The sequence below is a fragment of the Misgurnus anguillicaudatus genome, chromosome 7 (genome assembly GCF_027580225.2).
Source record: "Misgurnus anguillicaudatus chromosome 7, ASM2758022v2, whole genome shotgun sequence".
Classification (NCBI taxonomy): domain Eukaryota; kingdom Metazoa; phylum Chordata; class Actinopteri; order Cypriniformes; family Cobitidae; genus Misgurnus; species Misgurnus anguillicaudatus.
In genome coordinates this window covers 25,693,832-25,710,647 of record NC_073343.2, presented here as the reverse complement: position 1 = coordinate 25,710,647, position 16,816 = coordinate 25,693,832, and the positions used below count along the sequence as shown (strand labels likewise).

The following is a 16,816-nucleotide window of genomic DNA, read 5'->3' as shown; positions in this document are numbered from 1 at the left end:
ATTCATATAAAGTGAACCTCTAATAATTAAAGGCAATGTAATGTTTTAAAGCATTTATAATGTGTTGGCAACTATTAAGGAGTTCATTGTGGCTATAGAGGCGGCACAGTGGGTAGCACTGTTGCCTCACAGCAAAAAGGTTCCCGGTTCAACCCATGGCCTTACTGTGTGGAGTTTGCATGTTTTCCCTGTGTCAGCGTGGGTTTACTCCGGGTACTCCAGTGACACCAGATATGTATAGTTTGTAAATTAAAGTTGGCACATTTAAATTTTTCTATCCTTATGCAAATACAGGGAGGTATTAAGGTCAAACTAGAGAAAATGCTTTTAATATTTCCTTCAAATTCCTTACTTAATTTTTTAACTATTAAACAGTGGCGGCCGGTAACTTCTTTTTCGAGGGTGCACGATGCAAAACTCATCAAAACATGTTTTCATGACTCATGTGTGATTGTGTGTGGCTCGCCATGTCAAAATAGCTTTTCATGTGAACCTATGTGCATCACGCGTGATCTCAAAATACGAACCTGCTGCAGACACTTCGAAGGTGTTTATGATAAAAGTGAGACTCTGTTTACACGTACATGGTTATTTTTAAAAACTGAGAGATTTACCTTCGTTTGTGCCCCTCGTTTACACGCAAACGGAGAACTCGCCTCTGAAACCGATTGTTTCTAAAAACTCAGGCTAAAGTGGAGATCTTGAAAATCTTCGGTTGCACAGTTGCATGTAAACTAAGACAAACGGAGTTTAAGCAGGCAACGTCACAGAGTATGCGCCAGAGCTCGCACCTACGTCAAAAGTGCGACCTATGTTTACATGTGACTGCTACTCTGAACGCTTCCAAGATCACATTTATGTTCGTGCAAACTCGTTTCGTGTGTTTCTATTTGCAAATACAGCTGCTCCATAATGTCGAGGAGCAGAGACGAGTGCTCGGAGGTCAGCAATTTTATGCGCGTTCGACTTCATGCGGCGCTGCAAAAACCGACAGACGGATGATATCAAAGTACCGCGAGAGCGATTCGAAATTAGACCTCTACGTGTGATTCCTCAACTCGCTCTCGCGGTACTTTGACGTCATCAATCACCTACTGCAACAACTCCTCCCTCCAACATGAAGAACCAGTTCGCGTCACCACCAGTGCTGCCGGTGATTGGCTTACGTGGGCTTGAGCTTCTCTTGACAGCATATATGCACGGGTATGTGTAAATAAACACTTTTCTGAAAACTGACATGTGTGCAAGATATTATTTTTCAAAATGGAGAGGTTGAAATGTCCATTTATGAAAATAGCCGCCCACGTGTAAACATAGCCTGAGGCTCACGTTTGCCAGATACTCGCTAAATCTCGTGTGTAATCAGAGTTAATTTAGTGTTTTACGAGTATTTTGTGAACGTGAGCTTCTCTTCTATCATAAACCCCTTCTACACATGTGCAGCAGGCATGCACCTCGACACGATGCCTGTTGCACATAGGTCCACATGATGCACCGAACACATATTTTGACATGACGAGCCACACACATGATACTCCAAACACATATTTTGAATTTGCGCCCCTCTGAAGTGAGGTACTGGCCACCACTGCTATTAAATTATTTGCATAATTTAGTTGGAAAACTTGTATGTGACTTTGTACTGTATGTTCTCAAGAGCATCGTGGGCACTGCATGAAAGCAAAAATCTGAACGGCAGAAACTACCCTGTTGGCTCATACTTAAAATTCTGTATGAGGAGCATTGAGATATATTAACCCCACAGACATGCACACATCTAATCTCATCATGTAAAAAGACGCAAGAAATACCTGTATGGCCAAAGCCAGTCGAATCAGATCCACCACCACCTCCTCATTGGCCAGCTCTACACAGATTAAGGCCAGCAGCGTATACAGAGACTCAAAGTGCCGCTGGTTGCTGCTCTCCTCTTTGCAGGCCAGATAAATGTGGCGGTAAAGCCTCTGGCTGTGTTTCTTCATGAACAGGTTATCTTGTCTGGAGCACTTGTCTACTTTCAGCATCAGTACTGAGATATCGGATGTAATTCTGTAGAAAATATACAGAGGAATAAACGCACTGTAAAATGTCTTGTTGGGTAACATTTAATGGGTGGTCTAAAGGGGGTCACACACCGGCCGCTCAGCGTCGCACCGAGTCGCATCTATGACAACTCAGAGGTATCGTAAACCGGAAGTGCACATTAAATAGCGCAAGCTTCATCAGATAGCGTCTACTTCAGGCGCCGGTGTGCGTATACTCATAAGAGGGTTGCGCACTGGCTGCACGCTCAGCGCTGCACCATTCTAAAAAACTTGAACACATTGCTTTCTATGAGTATACGCACATCGGCGCCGACAGGTGGCGCCTGTCCGCGCCGCCCAGCTATGACTCAGGAAGTTGCTCAAATCCCTGTCGCGCCACAGAACACCACCCACATAGTTTAACATTAAATAACATCATATTTGTCCCAAATCATTAACGATTAACATTGGCTACTAACGTGTATTTGAAGCAGACGCTATCTGACGAAGCTTGCGCTATTTAATGTGCACTTCCGGTTTACGATACCTCCGAGTAGTCCTAGACGCGACTCGACGCGGCGGACACGACACGACGCTGAGCTGCGCGTCCGGTGTGTGACCCCCTATAGAAAGCAATGTGTTATAGTTTTTTTAGAACTGCGCAGCGCTGAGCTGCGCGGCCGGTGTGCGACCCTCTTGAGTCAAAGCTGGGCTGCGTGGACAGGCGCCACCTGGCGTCAGTGTGTTTATACTCATGGAAAACATTGTGTTCGATTTTTTTAGAACGGCGCGGCGCGTCCGGTATGCGACCTCCTTGTAGCTATATCATGCATTGTGACTTATTAACACTGTTAAAGAGTTGGATTCCTCATGCTAAATATAGGCAAAGTATAAGTGTCAAAAAAGTATTTCTGTGCCAAATGCACTTCGCCAGGGTTCGTACAAGTTTCAGTGGAATTTGGAAAAACAAATTAATGTTTGGAGGAAAATAAACCTGCAGCTAAATTACTAAAATGTTTTAAATCATGTAAGATCAAAATATATACCTGGAAACCAATGTTTATGTATATTATTAGGAAAATCAGTAAACTCAAACCTGACAGGGGAGAATTTGTGCCGGTTGTCATGGCGATCGATGATGCTGATAAGAATTTCAAGAACGAGCAGGCGGATCTCTACGTCCTCCATCAAAGTAAAGGACAGAAGCGGATCCAAGAATGATGTGGGCAGAGCTGTCAAAATGTTTGTAGACTGGAATCCCGCTGTTACCTAAAGGACAAAGAGTGGTACTGACGTTCAATGCCGCACAAGACCGTAATACGTTTTCAACTGCATCAGCAACTGTTGATATTACGAATCAGCAGGGAAGTAATTGGCTCGCAGCACGACTGACAAGAGATCAACTTACCTGCAGCAGAGATTTTAGCAGCATAATCTGTATCATTCTACTTCCCTCAATCCTACAAACAATCAAAAACACACATGTACCTGTTTTACAACCAAAACTGCATTTTCTTGCCACCCTATAAAGTTTATCAGTATTATTTGCATTTAATCATGAGTGCAAGTAAAATAAACACTAATGTTAAGCTGCTGATCCTGTCTCAATCCCTGTATTGGGTGACCCCAAAGCAGGATACATCCCCGGCACAGGAATTTTACCGATGATAAACAGCATGACTTCTGAACGCTGGTAGGTGGGCAGTGTGTTGGCAAATGAGCCTTTAGATGGAGAAATGTGTGCAAGGAATAATAATGTACAGTCAGTTTCATTCAAGACCTTAATGTCAGATCCTGTGAACCTCTCAGGGTTTATTTTGAAATAGATAGATAGACAGACAGACAAACAGAAAGCCTCGCCCTGATAGATACATGAATGTACAGAGAGACAGACAGACAGCAAGAAAGCCTGATTGACAGACAGATTGGCAGACAGATGTCACAACTGACCAATAAGAAACAAGTATTCCATAAAGCCATGTAATAAATACAAATCACAACATGTACTTTCACTTACCAATAGTTTTAATGACGGCTTCTTGCAGTTGTCTTTCCTCGTGTACTTTAATGACCTTAGACCCCATGTTTCCAAAAGAGTCATAGGACCCAGTGAGCTCATAATCGACACTGAGTCTGAGCTGCTTCAGTAGAGTATTAAACACCTCCAGTACTGTAGGCCCTATGGAGTGTTGAGGCATGTGGCCAAAAAAATTAATTAAGGAACCATGCATGTGTATCCTGTAGCTACAATAGCAATGCCAAGATTGGGGGGATTAACTTTCACTGAATGCACATACTAATAAAACATATACAGGTGCTGGTCATATAATTACAATATTATCAAAAAGTTGATTTATTTCACTAATTTCATTCAAAAAGTGAAACTTTTATATTATATTCATTCATTACACACATACTGATATATTTCAGATGTTTATTTCATTTAATTTTGATGATTATAACTGACAACTAAGGGAAATCCCAAATTCAGTATCTCAGAAAATTAGAATATTACTTAAGACCTGTCATGATTCACAAAGAACGGGACCCAAGTGCAAGGTAACGGTACCCCCCCCCCCTGAAAGGGACGCCTCCAGGCGTTCCTCAAGGGGGTACACAAGACAATGGACAAGACAAGACCATATACAGACTATGACAGATAACAGATTCAATAAAATAAACTAGAGAGTCCAAGGTGATCAACACAACCAAAAAATGCAAACTAAAGATCATAAGGGTAAAGTCCAGGGAGGCTTGGGCAACGGTCGCTGAGGTAGTGGCCGGTCAGAAGGCTGTGGCTGTAGCCGAGCAGACGGCTGTGGGTGTAGCTGTGGTTGCGGCCGGGCAGACGGCTGTAGCTGTAGCTGTGGTTGCGGCCGGGCAGACGGTTGTAGCTGTAGCTGTGGTTGCGGCCGGGCAGACGGCTGTAGCTGTAGCTGTGGTTGCGGCCGGGCAGACGGCTGTAGCTGTGGTTGCGGCCGAGCAGACGGCTGTAGCTGTGGTTGCGGCCGGGCAGACGGCTGTAGCTGTGGCTGTGGTTGCGGCCGGGCAAACGGCTGTAGCTATGGTTGCGGCCGGGCAGACGGCTGTAGCTGTGGTTGCGGCCGGGCAGACGGCTGTCGCTGTAGCTGTGGTTGTGGCAGGGCAGACGGCTGAGCTGTAGCTGTGGTTGCGGCCGGGCAGACGGCTGTAGCTGTGGTTGCGGCCGGGCAGACGGCTGTAGCCGTGGCCGAGTTGACTGCGGGAGCTGAAGAAGGCTGATCCTCACAAGCAAACAGTCAATAAGTGTCCATGGTGAGTCCACCGATACCTGCTGGGTCCCTGACTGGCTGGATCGTTCTGTCATGATTCACAAAGAACGGGACCCAAGTCTTGGGCAACGGTCGCTGAGGTAGTGGCCGGTCAGAAGGCTGTGGCTGTAGCCGAGCAGACGGCTGTGGGTGTAGCTGTGGTTGCGGCCGGGCAGACGACTGTAGCTGTAGCTGTGGTTGCGGCCGGGCAGACGGTTGTAGCTGTAGCTGTGGTTGCGGCCGGGCAGACGGCTGTAGCTGTAGCTGCGGCCGGGCAGACGGCTGTAGCTGTAGCTGTGGTTGCGGCCGGGCAGACGGCTGTAGCTGTGGTTGCGGCCGGGCAGACGGCTGTAGCTGTGGTTGTGGCCGGGCAGACGGCTGTAGCTGTGGTTGTGGCCGGGCAGACGGCTGTAGCTGTAGCTGTGGTTGCGGCCGGGCAGACGGCTGTAGCTGTGGTTGCGGCCGGGCAGACGGCTGTAGCTGTAGCTGTGGTTGCGGCCGGGCAGACGGCTGTAGCTGTGGTTGTGGCAGGGCAGACGGCTGAGCTGTAGCTGTGGTTGTGGCCGGGCAGACGGCTGTAGCTGTGGTTGCGGCCGGGCAGACGGCTGTAGCCGTGGCCGAGTTGACTGCGGGAGCTGAAGAAGGCTGATCCTCACAAGCAAACAGTCAATAAGTGTCCATGGTGAGTCCACCGATACCTGCTGGGTCCCTGACTGGCTGGATCGTTCTGTCATGATTCACAAAGAACGGGACCCAAGTGCAAGGTAACGGTGAACTCAAACAGGGTTTATTAAACCAAAAAACAAAGGCCCACGTGGGGGAAAACAGCACAGGAACAGATGACACTACAGACAAGACTAGACTAACTTGACTAAGACAATTACAAAGACTAACAGACTTGACTAGAAACTTTGACTGAGTTGCTACAAACAGCAACAGTACAAAACATACAAAACGATCCAGCACAGGACAGAATACAATGGGGCCTTAAATAAGAAAACTAAACAAGACAACGAGGGAAAGACAGGTGAGGGGAGTTAACCAATAATTAATTATTAACGAGGAGACAAGGGGGCGGGGATATAAACGAGACACAGCAGCACACTACCCAAACAAAAGGCCATGTGCTGCCACACAAACATGGGTACCGCCACGATCCTGCCACATGACCATGAACCACCATGAATAACTATGAAAGACTGGCAGGACCACGACAAGACCAATACAAAAAAAGTTTTTTTTTAGAAATCTTGGCCAACTGAAAAGTATGAACATGAAAAGTATTAGCATGTACAGCACCCAATAGTTGGGACTTTTGCCTGAATTACTGCAGCAATGCGGCGTGGCATGGAGTCGATCAGTCTGTGGCACTGCTCAGGTGTTATGAGAGCCTAGGTTGCTCTGAAAGTGGCCTTCAGCTCTTCTGCATTGTTGGGTCTGGCATATCGCATCTTCCTCTTCACAATACCCCATAGATTTTCTATGGGGTTAAGGTCAGGCGAGTTTGCTGGCCAATTAAGAACAGGGATACCTTGGTCCTTAAACCAGGTACCGGTAGCTTTGGCACTGTGTGCAGGTGCCAAGTCCTGTTGGGAAATGAAATCTGCATCTCCATAAAGTTGGTCAGCAGCAGGAAGCATGAAGTGCTCTAAAACTTCCTGGTATACGGCTGTGGTGACCTTGGACCTCAGAAAACACAACCAACACCAGCACATGACATGGCACCCCAAACCATCAATGACTGTGGAAACTTTACACTGGACCTCAAGCAATGTGGATTGTGTGCATCTCCTCCCTTCCTCCAGACTCTGGGACCCTGATTTCCAAAGGAAATGCAAAATTTACATTCATCAGAAAACATAACTTTGGACCACTTAGCAGCAGTCCATAAGCAAGATGCTTCTGATGCTGTCTGTTGTTCAAGAGTAACTTGACACAAGGAAATCGACAGCTGAAACCCATGTCTTGCATACATCTGTGCGTAGTGGTTCTTGAAGCACTGACTCCAGCTGCAGTCGACTCTTTGTGAATCTCCCCAACATTTTTGAATGGGTTTTGTTTCACAATCCTCTCCAGAGTGTGGTTATCACTATTGCTTGTACACTTTTTGCTACCACATCTTTTACTTCCCTTCGCCTCTCTATTAATGTGCTTGGACACAAAGCTCTGTGAACAGCCAGTCTCTTTTGCAACAACCTTTTGTGCAAGGTGTCAATGGTCGTCTTTTGGACAACTGTCACGTCAGCAATCTTCCCCATGATTGTGTAGCCTATAGAACTAGACTGAGAGACCATTTAAAGGCCTTTGCAGGTGTTTTGAGTTAATTAACTGATTAGAGTGTGGCACCAGGTGTCTTCAATATTGAACCTTTTCCCAATATTCACATTTTCTGAGATACTGAATTTGGGATTTTCCTTAGTTGTCAGTTATAATCATCAAAAAAAAAAAAAAACATTAAAAAAAATCTGTCTGTGTGTAATGAATGAATATAATATACAAGTTTCATTTTTTAATGGAATTAGTGGAATAACTCAACTTTTTGATGATGTTCCAATTACATAACCAGCACCTGTAGCTTAAATGCACTCTAAGATGTCAATCGGCCAAAAATATACAGGATTCTTTTGAAATGCATATATGGGTTATGTAAATTTACGACTGATAATTTGACAAACATATAAACATTCATGCATATGAACAACATGGTACATATATGATATTTCTAGACTTTTAAATGAGAGAGCACAACTTGATTGAATAGTCAAGTGGTCCCTCTAGTGGTTTAAAGAAAGTCTGATACCTATGGATCCACTGGCCTCTATTACAGCCGCCTCTGCGATCACCTCCACTATCCCAGCACGCACTCTGGCTGAGGTTTTACTGTTGGCATCCAAGTGGCCCAACAGCTGCTGAATCACCAAATGTGAATGCTGAGACTGTGAAAAAATAAGCAGTACATTAGATTCATTCTGCGCTAGGGATGCAAATCATTGAGATTGGTTTTAATCATGAAACTGGTGTTCATTTAGGTATTAAATATGTCAAACACACAAATTCCAGCAAGTAGGAACTGTTTAACAACATGTATTCCACAACACACATCACATGCATGATTTGTATTGTACTGTATGTGAAATTTTATTAAAACCTCAGGTATAAGTGACTACCTGAATGGAGTACATAATGATTTTGAAACAGCGCACTGCAAAACTTTTGCCCTCCCATAGTGAATGATTATCAAGGTGCCTGGAAACATACATGCAAGAAAATTAATGATTAGCTTCAGCAAACAGAACTAGGGCAGAACACGGCACACAAAAAGTCATAAAATACAGAGCATTAAAACACGTGCTTTAAACTAGCATGATTTGCCTATGTTCAGTCTAATATATATTTACATTGGTAATAATAATAATAATAATAATAATAATAATAATAATAATAATAATAACAACAACAACAACAACAATAATAATAGTAATAATAATAATAAAAAATAACAATAATACAATTTTATTTATAATGTGCTTTTACACATTTTTTCTACAATCAAATGATACTTTTTTTACACTATAATAATAATAATAATAATAATAATAATAATAATAATAATAATATACAGAAACATTTATTTAAAATGATAGGATTTATTTATAATTATAAAAATATAATTATATTTCGGTGTTGTAAACTGTTATTAATAAAATATATCATTCTGAAGTAAGGATAATTAATGACATTTATGGTTATGATGAAAGTCTTTATTAATTAACTTAAATGTTTGGGTATTTATTTGAGAATTTTGTTTTGATTATAACAGTCTGCTTGAAATAATAATAATAATAATAATGAATGTTATTTATTAAGTTTTTTTTTTCAAAATTGGGTAAAAAGCACATTATAAATAAAATGTATTATTATTATTATTTATTGTATTATCATAATATTATTTTGATTATTATTATCGTTATTATTATTTCAAGCGGACTGTTATAATCAAAACAAAATTCTCAAAAAAAATATTCAAACATTTTAGTCAATTAATAAAGACTTTAGATTTCATAAACATAAATGTCATAATTATCTTTACTTCAGAGTCATATCTTTTATTAATAATATCAGTTTACAACACCAAAATATAATATAATTATATTTCTATAATTATAAATAAATCGGTAACACTTTACAATAAGGTTCATTAGTTAACATAAGTTAATGTATTAACTAACAATGAACAATGAGCAATGCATTTGTTTATATTATTTATTTATTAATATTATATTATGTATTTATTAATATTTGTTGATGTTAGTTAATAGAAATAAAGCTTTAAATTGTTTGTTCATGATAGTTCACAGTGCATTAACTAATGTTAACAAGATTTTAATAAAGTATTAGTAATTGTTGAAATTAACATTGACAAAGATGCTGTATAAGTGCAGTTCATTATTAATTAATGTTAACTAATGTAGTTAATGTTAACTAATGAACCTTATTGTAAAGTGTTACCAATGTATCCTTTATTTGTAAATAAATGTTTCTGTAGTGTCCTCTTGTGTTTGACTGGGGTAGCGCATCAACACTTACATAAGCACGGGTTTCACAGCATTCTTTATATTGCTGTACACCGCTCGTCCCAGCAGCTCTCGAAAGCACCTCTCGGTCAGCTCCACCGGACGCTCCTTCTCTTTTTCTGTCTCAGGGGAAGGAGATCTGTTGACAGGGATCAAAAACAAAAAAATACACATTAAAGCCGGGACTAGTCAATAGGCCAAGTGTCGTTTGCAGCACTGTTATTGTGCTCATTGATTTTCCTAGAGGCAAAGCTGATGTGAGCAGGTTTTACGGGCCTAATTTTATCACATAGTTAAATTTGGATGTCATGGTCTGCCTCTAGCTCAAGGCTTTCGACTTGGGTATATAGCCAAAAATACAACAGCAAAACAAACAGGTCTAAAACCTCAGCCGTCTTTTATATTATCACAGCAGTTACAATTGCATTCGATTAGTAGATCATTCATTTAATTACACACACCGACTAATGGCTTTTAGCAAGATTTAGTTTCTTAGCATCTCTCAGGAGGAAAATTCACTTAATCCATTAAGCGAAATCGGGCACGTTTCTCCTAATGTGTAAAACGTAGGAAAATGTGTGTGCGTCTATGTGTGTGTGCAAGATCTTTCTATGCCTTCATCCTGTTGTAAGTTGAACAGAAGAGATGGCACGATTTTGTCCATGTGCTGGGGATCCCAAATATTTGCCTGTAGTTCATCATTAACCGTCTTCCTCACCACTCCCTGCAGGCCTTTTATACCTGCCATGCGAATCCTTACATGCAACATGAAAAGGTATTTTTATTCATTTTCACTGAATTCTTTATAATAAATAAAACACAATGCCTGAAAAGTAGTTACAGTCCTAATGTAACTTACTTTGTGCGGACGTCTGGATCTTCGTAACTGGAGTGGCACATTTCACTAAAGCGTGAGACAAAGAAATCATAGCTTCGATGGTATGATGGAGTGTCCTCCTCTATGTTGGCAAACTTCACAAACTTAGGGGGAAAACAGTAAAAAAAGTTGATGTAATAATTTCTGCATTATTAATAGCTAAATTAATTGTACTGTTAGAAAAAAAGGTCAAAATATGTACAGGTACCGCTGCTGAGCATGTCACTGGGGCAGTAAGAGGTCCTAATATGTACCATTAGGTACAGATATGCATACACTTGGTACCAGTATGTACATTTGAGATACTTATATGAACTCTTTCAGTGCAAAGCTACTTTTTAAAGGGTACTGCCCCATTCACAGCTGGGGTACATATTTTGACCACTTTTTTCTGACCGTGTAATTAAAATGAATTACATTAAATTACCAAAAGTCTAGAATCTCATTTTCACATTAATCTGTATAATTAAATAATTACCCATTACAGTAACACTCAAAATGAGAAATGCACTGTTTAGATTAAAAATACAGAATAATTTTTGATTTTTTAATATGATTTTTGGTGTTAGATTGAAATGATAGGAAGCAGACATTTTTTTATAATAATTTCGATGTGAGTTTGACAGCAGAAATGTTGCCATCAAGAAATAAATATAAAAAAATAAAAATCCTGTACACTGGATGTTTAGAATGAGAAGAGTGTTGTAAAGTATGTTTACAGTATGTGGATAAGACATACATTACAGTACTACAGATTAATATCTTCCTGATAAGGATATCTGAACTGCACTTTACAAAATCAATATACCTCAAAATGCTAGAAATGTGCAAGATAAAAATTCTGCAAATAAATAAATTCTATGCAAATAACTAACATCAAATGTTCCAGCTTCATATGAAATGTGCTTTAAGCCCTGCCCCATCTGGCCTAGATCATGAAAACTAATCTCGCTTTAATCTTTAAGCTCTTATATTTCTGAACCATCAGATGTGAGCGCTGGTGAACTTTGGAAGATGGGACGACTCTACATTCCCATAAGCACTTGTTTGAGGTGAAGATGAGTTTTCACATTACAGTACATAATAAATTAATTATTGTATATAATTAAAATAAAAGATAAATGTATCTTTGTTTTGAATGCTTGTGATGTATTATAAACAAACATGTAGAGGGGTGAACATTCAGGTAAGAGAAATGGTTTGACATTGAGTGGATTCATATATACATCTACCTCCAGTATACTACAAATCCCCTCTATCATCCCAGTTAGGATATTAAGATTGATTTATCATTTTAACATATAGGGCTTACTTGATTATGATTATACCAATATGAAAGGGTATATATTTAACTCACTGAGTTAGTGCCGAGGATCTGTAAGCTGGGTTTGTCTGCCTCAAGAAGCTTGCGCACCATAGTGAGGAAGCTCTCCACAAAAAGATTTATACTCTGACAGTGACAGGCCATCAGAAGCTGATCCAAAGCCTCCATAGCAATACAAACATACCTTTGAGACACACAGAAACATAATAATGGTCCCTTTAAGTGAAAAATGTACGTTTAAAATTATATTTTTCAGGTATTACAAATTTAATTTTTTTTTTCACCATAAAATTTTCACTTATCAAAAATCAGACTATTTTTCATGTTTTTGTGCTATAATTGGGTCCCCAGAGCTTCTATTAACCTAGAAAATGTGAAAAAGTACAACCCAGTAACTTAGTTTTGGTAAACCATTCTCTGCAAGTATGATGTCATAAGGGGATCTTATTATAATAATACCGCCCCTTAATCTGCACTAACCACGGCACTGCCATTTAGTGCAGAGAGAAAGAGAGAGAGAGAGAGAGAGAGAGAAAAAAATTGACAGCACAATTTAGTTTCAATTTCAACAAACCAACATCATTGTGATCAGTGTTTGCATTTCGTCAACTTATTTGTATTTTAAAGGACCCAAAACGGCAAATTTTTGCTCGCACCTAAAAAATGGCAATTTTAACATGTTATAATAAATTATCTATACGGTATTTTGAGCTATAAATTCACATATGTACTCTGGGGACACCAAAGATTTATTTGACATCTTAAAAAAGTCTTGTGACATGGCACCTTTAAGTGTTACCAACTGAAGTATTTTTTTTAAGTAGATACAACTTTCACTTTTCACTCGTACAACCGAGATCGTACAAATTCATACAAAATTACCACACTGTAAAAAAGTTACGAATCTGCATTATTTTAGGGATGCATAACGATTAATTGCGATTAATCTATAGCAGAATAAAGGTTTTTGTTTACATCATATATGTGTGTGAACTGTGTATAATAACTTTGTATAAATAAATACACACACATGCATGTATATATTTAAGAAATATTTACATGTGTATATTTATTTATAATTTATATTATATTTAAATATAAGTACTTAATATATAAATATATTTTTTCTTAAAATTAAACATGCATGTGTGCATATTTATATATACATAATTATTATACACAGTACACACACACACACACACACACACACACACACACACATATATATATATGATGTTAACAAAAACTAAAGAATGTTATTCTGCTATAGATTAATTGCAATTAATCGTTATGCATCCCAAGTTGTTACAGTACATAATCAATTCCATATGAAGTATCAGGTATATTTTTATGTTAAGCCTTCTTGGGAAATTAATATCTTTCCGTTTTACCCATATCTGTGGCGAGCCACATCCCTGGATAGTCTCTCGGACAGGTAAGCGCCGATGCGATCTAGTTTCTCAGGAGCAGACAAGGCATAAAAAGTGAGTTTCTCCATATTTGCCTTCACCAAACCATCCTTTAAAGAGAATGCCAGGAAAAAACAGAAACACATCCAGACAGATATGAGCCATAAGCTCTCATAAAACTTTCCATATTGCAATTTTCCCTTTGTTCTCCCACTGAATGTAATATAAATCCCAAATCCATCCCAGCATTCAACAAAAAACAGATAAGACAGATTCAATTGCTGTTCTATATTATAAATTGTCCCGGTCAAATAAAAAACATATGTCTGTGTGAAGGCTGTGCGGTGGATCTGCTCTCAGTACAGTGGCCTTAAAACTAATAAATGTCTACAATGAAAGTCTACATCATTCCATTGATCACTGATAACCACAAGAAATCTCAGCTCAGCAGTTTTTATATAACCTGACTCTCTCTCTGAAAATGAGCCCTTACCTCAGGGTCTTCTGGAAAAATGTTATCCACCAGTCTCTTATAACGGGGTCTCAGGGCCCCACAGCACCCGCAAACACCTGAACCACACAGCAAAGAGCAAATCAGAGCTGCAGTCATGTAAACTAAACATAACAACTGAACACAAAACCACACAATACACCAGTAATCTGTTTAAAAGATAACAATTCACTTTCTGATGAGAATCATTTTTTCTCATCTCTACGTTATAGGTATTGATCAAGGGCCTGCGTAATTATACTTAATGTGAGCTTTATTTATTGCATCAACACATTAAGTGAATTAGACTTGCATGCCGTAATCTAGTAAGTGAGGCCAGTCGATTTGGGGAAAAGGCATTAATCTGTCTTTAGGAAATGTCTGTAGCTTGTGTGCTGGTAAATTGATTTGAATTTGTTTTTGAACTGGCATTTGAAACCACAAAAAGAGGTTATGAAAGATTTAACGTGAAACACAAATGGTTAAACACAATTCATAATTTTACTTCAATGGGAAAAAACAATAAGCTTAATACAGTATGTGTTATTTTGATTCCAGTGATCCAAAAATCATCATCTCGCACAATTGTCATATTTATAAATAGATATAAATAGCGTGTCTACTTGAGGCTCAATCCTTCATATTGTTATAATTATAGATATGTTAGATAAACATATAGCTAAAATATAATTTTAAACACATTATTTATTTACAAAAATAACAGTTATACAACAATGATCATAAGAAATTGCAATGTTTAGTTTATTTTGAAAGTTAAGCCAAACCTTTTGTTATAACAAATCAAAATGACTTCATTACTTTAAGAGTTTGGAAAGTGCCACACAAGCACAGTCAACCCCCCTTCTGGGCTCATGAGTCAGACGCAACACCTTGGCAGGACTCCTGGGATGGACAGGAGTGTTATAACCATTACCATAGTGAAAGAGCTTCGTCATGATGGAGAATAAACAAACCAGAGCAGGTGGAGTTTTTGGACAACAACATTCAAATCCACACAACACTCACAGTGGCTCATTCTAGTCCATAAAAATTATGCATTATATCACATACCATACAGTATAAGAATAAAATAAACAATGTAAAATATTAAGTTTATAAAGAATATATGTTTAAGACGTTTAAAGAAGGCAATTTGTTAAGAATTCTTGTTTAAAATCTCATATTTGAATTCAGGTTGAATCAAAAAAAATTCCTATACCCGAATTCACCCTACTATGTAAATGTTAGGCCGCTAATCGTGAGTTTACTATAAGTCAAGCCCTGCTGTCGAATTACCTACAGTCAAGCTGGCGTATACTATGATCGTGATGGGCAATTACGCCGTGATTGGATGGATGGAAGCTGAACTGTGAGTCACACATCGGACCACCTGCCATTGTTTTGACACATCAACGTGACACTCTCTACGCCTCAAGCAACAGAAGCAAGAGGTTTGCGTGAAAAAATCCCCTGACACTCGACGCTTATATTTCCACCCACACTGCAAAGACTGCAGTGAACTCTCTCTCTTTCTCTCTCTCTCTAAAGTTCTCACTTCCAGAGCGTTTTACACTCAGACAAACGATTACTAATGACCTCAATGTGTAATCACTATTAAACTGACAGGTAAACAAACAAACAATGTGGATTGCTGCAAATTTCACGAACCGGTGACCTCACTGTGCATCCTTTAAAGGGACACTCCACTTTTTTGAAAATATGCTTATTTTCCAGCTCCCCTAGAGCTAAACATTTGAGTTTTATCGTTTTGGAATCCATTTAGCTGATCTCTGGATCTGGTGGTACCGCTTTTAGCATAGCTTAGCATAATTCATTGAATCTAATTAGACCATTAGCATTGCTCTAAAAAATAACCAAAGAGTTTCGATATTTTTCCTATTTAAAACTTGACTCTTCTGTAGTTACATCGTGTACTAAGACAGACGGAAAATTTAAAGATGTGATTTTCTAGGCTGACATGGCTAGAAATAATATACTTTCATTCTGGCGTAATAATCAAGAACTTTGCTGCCGTAACATGGCTGCATGGTGCACAATGATATTACGCAGCACCTGAAAATAGTCCTCTGCTATTAAAGGTTATCAAGGGGACTATTTTCGAGCGCTGTGTAATATCATTGCTCCTCCTGCAGCCATGTTACGGCAGCAAAGTCCTTGATTATATGCCAGAATGAAAGTGTACTTCCTAGCCATATCAGCCTAGAAAATCGCAACTTTAAATTTTCTTTCGGTCTTAGTACACAATGTAACTACAGAAGAGTCAAGTTTTAAATAGGAAAAATATCGAAACTCTTTGGATATTTTTTAGCGCTATGCTAATGGTCTAATCAGATTCAATAGATTATGCTAAGCTATGCTAAAAGTGGTACCGCCAGACCCGAAGATCGGCTGAATGAATTCCAAATCGGTAAAAATCAAATGTTTAACTCTAGGGGGGCTGGAAAATGAGCATATTTTTAAAAAAGTGGAGTGTCCCTTTAATCGATATGAAAAACTGGTTATGAAATCCCCTTTTAAAAGGTTTTATAAGCTCACTGTTCCCAATGCAATATAAAAATGTGTGAACATTATTAATATGAAAATTGCATTAGGAAAGCGTTTATGATAAATCACTGAATGCAGTTCATATGCAAAATAATTTAGTCTTTTTTATTTCATTTACCGAAAACCATTTTTACTGGCTTAAAAAATAAATTTTTATTGAATAGCTTTTGACAGTAAGCTCACTGTTCCCAATGCACAATATATATTTTTTAAATATCAATATGAAAATTGTATAAAAAATATTTTATGATAAATCACTGAAT

The 16,816-nt window shown here is 38.9% G+C and overlaps 1 protein-coding gene across 4 annotated transcripts in view; it reads right to left on the bottom strand.

Annotated features, from left to right (window-relative positions):
• The window catches only part of efr3ba (EFR3 homolog Ba (S. cerevisiae)), a 31,719-nt gene that overhangs the window by 8,392 nt on the left and 6,511 nt on the right, over nt 1–16,816 (bottom strand). For 3 of the 4 annotated variants that reach the window (XM_073869648.1, XM_073869650.1, XM_073869649.1), the window contains 13 exons: nt 13,992–14,068; nt 13,481–13,608; nt 12,123–12,273; nt 10,748–10,869; nt 10,496–10,643; nt 9,902–10,029; nt 8,482–8,560; nt 8,115–8,250; nt 4,042–4,203; nt 3,636–3,746; nt 3,433–3,485; nt 3,121–3,293; nt 1,812–2,049 (listed from right to left, as the gene is read on the bottom strand). In XM_073869648.1, coding sequence (XP_073725749.1) covers nt 1,812–2,049; nt 3,121–3,293; nt 3,433–3,485; nt 3,636–3,746; nt 4,042–4,203; nt 8,115–8,250; nt 8,482–8,560; nt 9,902–10,029; nt 10,496–10,643; nt 10,748–10,869; nt 12,123–12,273; nt 13,481–13,608; nt 13,992–14,068 — 1,706 coding nt within the window. Of the gene's footprint in view, nt 1–1,811; nt 2,050–3,120; nt 3,294–3,432; nt 3,486–3,635; nt 3,747–4,041; nt 4,204–8,114; nt 8,251–8,481; nt 8,561–9,901; nt 10,030–10,495; nt 10,644–10,747; nt 10,870–12,122; nt 12,274–13,480; nt 13,609–13,991; nt 14,069–16,816 lie in introns of those variants that run through there. The other variant, XM_073869651.1, reaches the window with a different exon arrangement.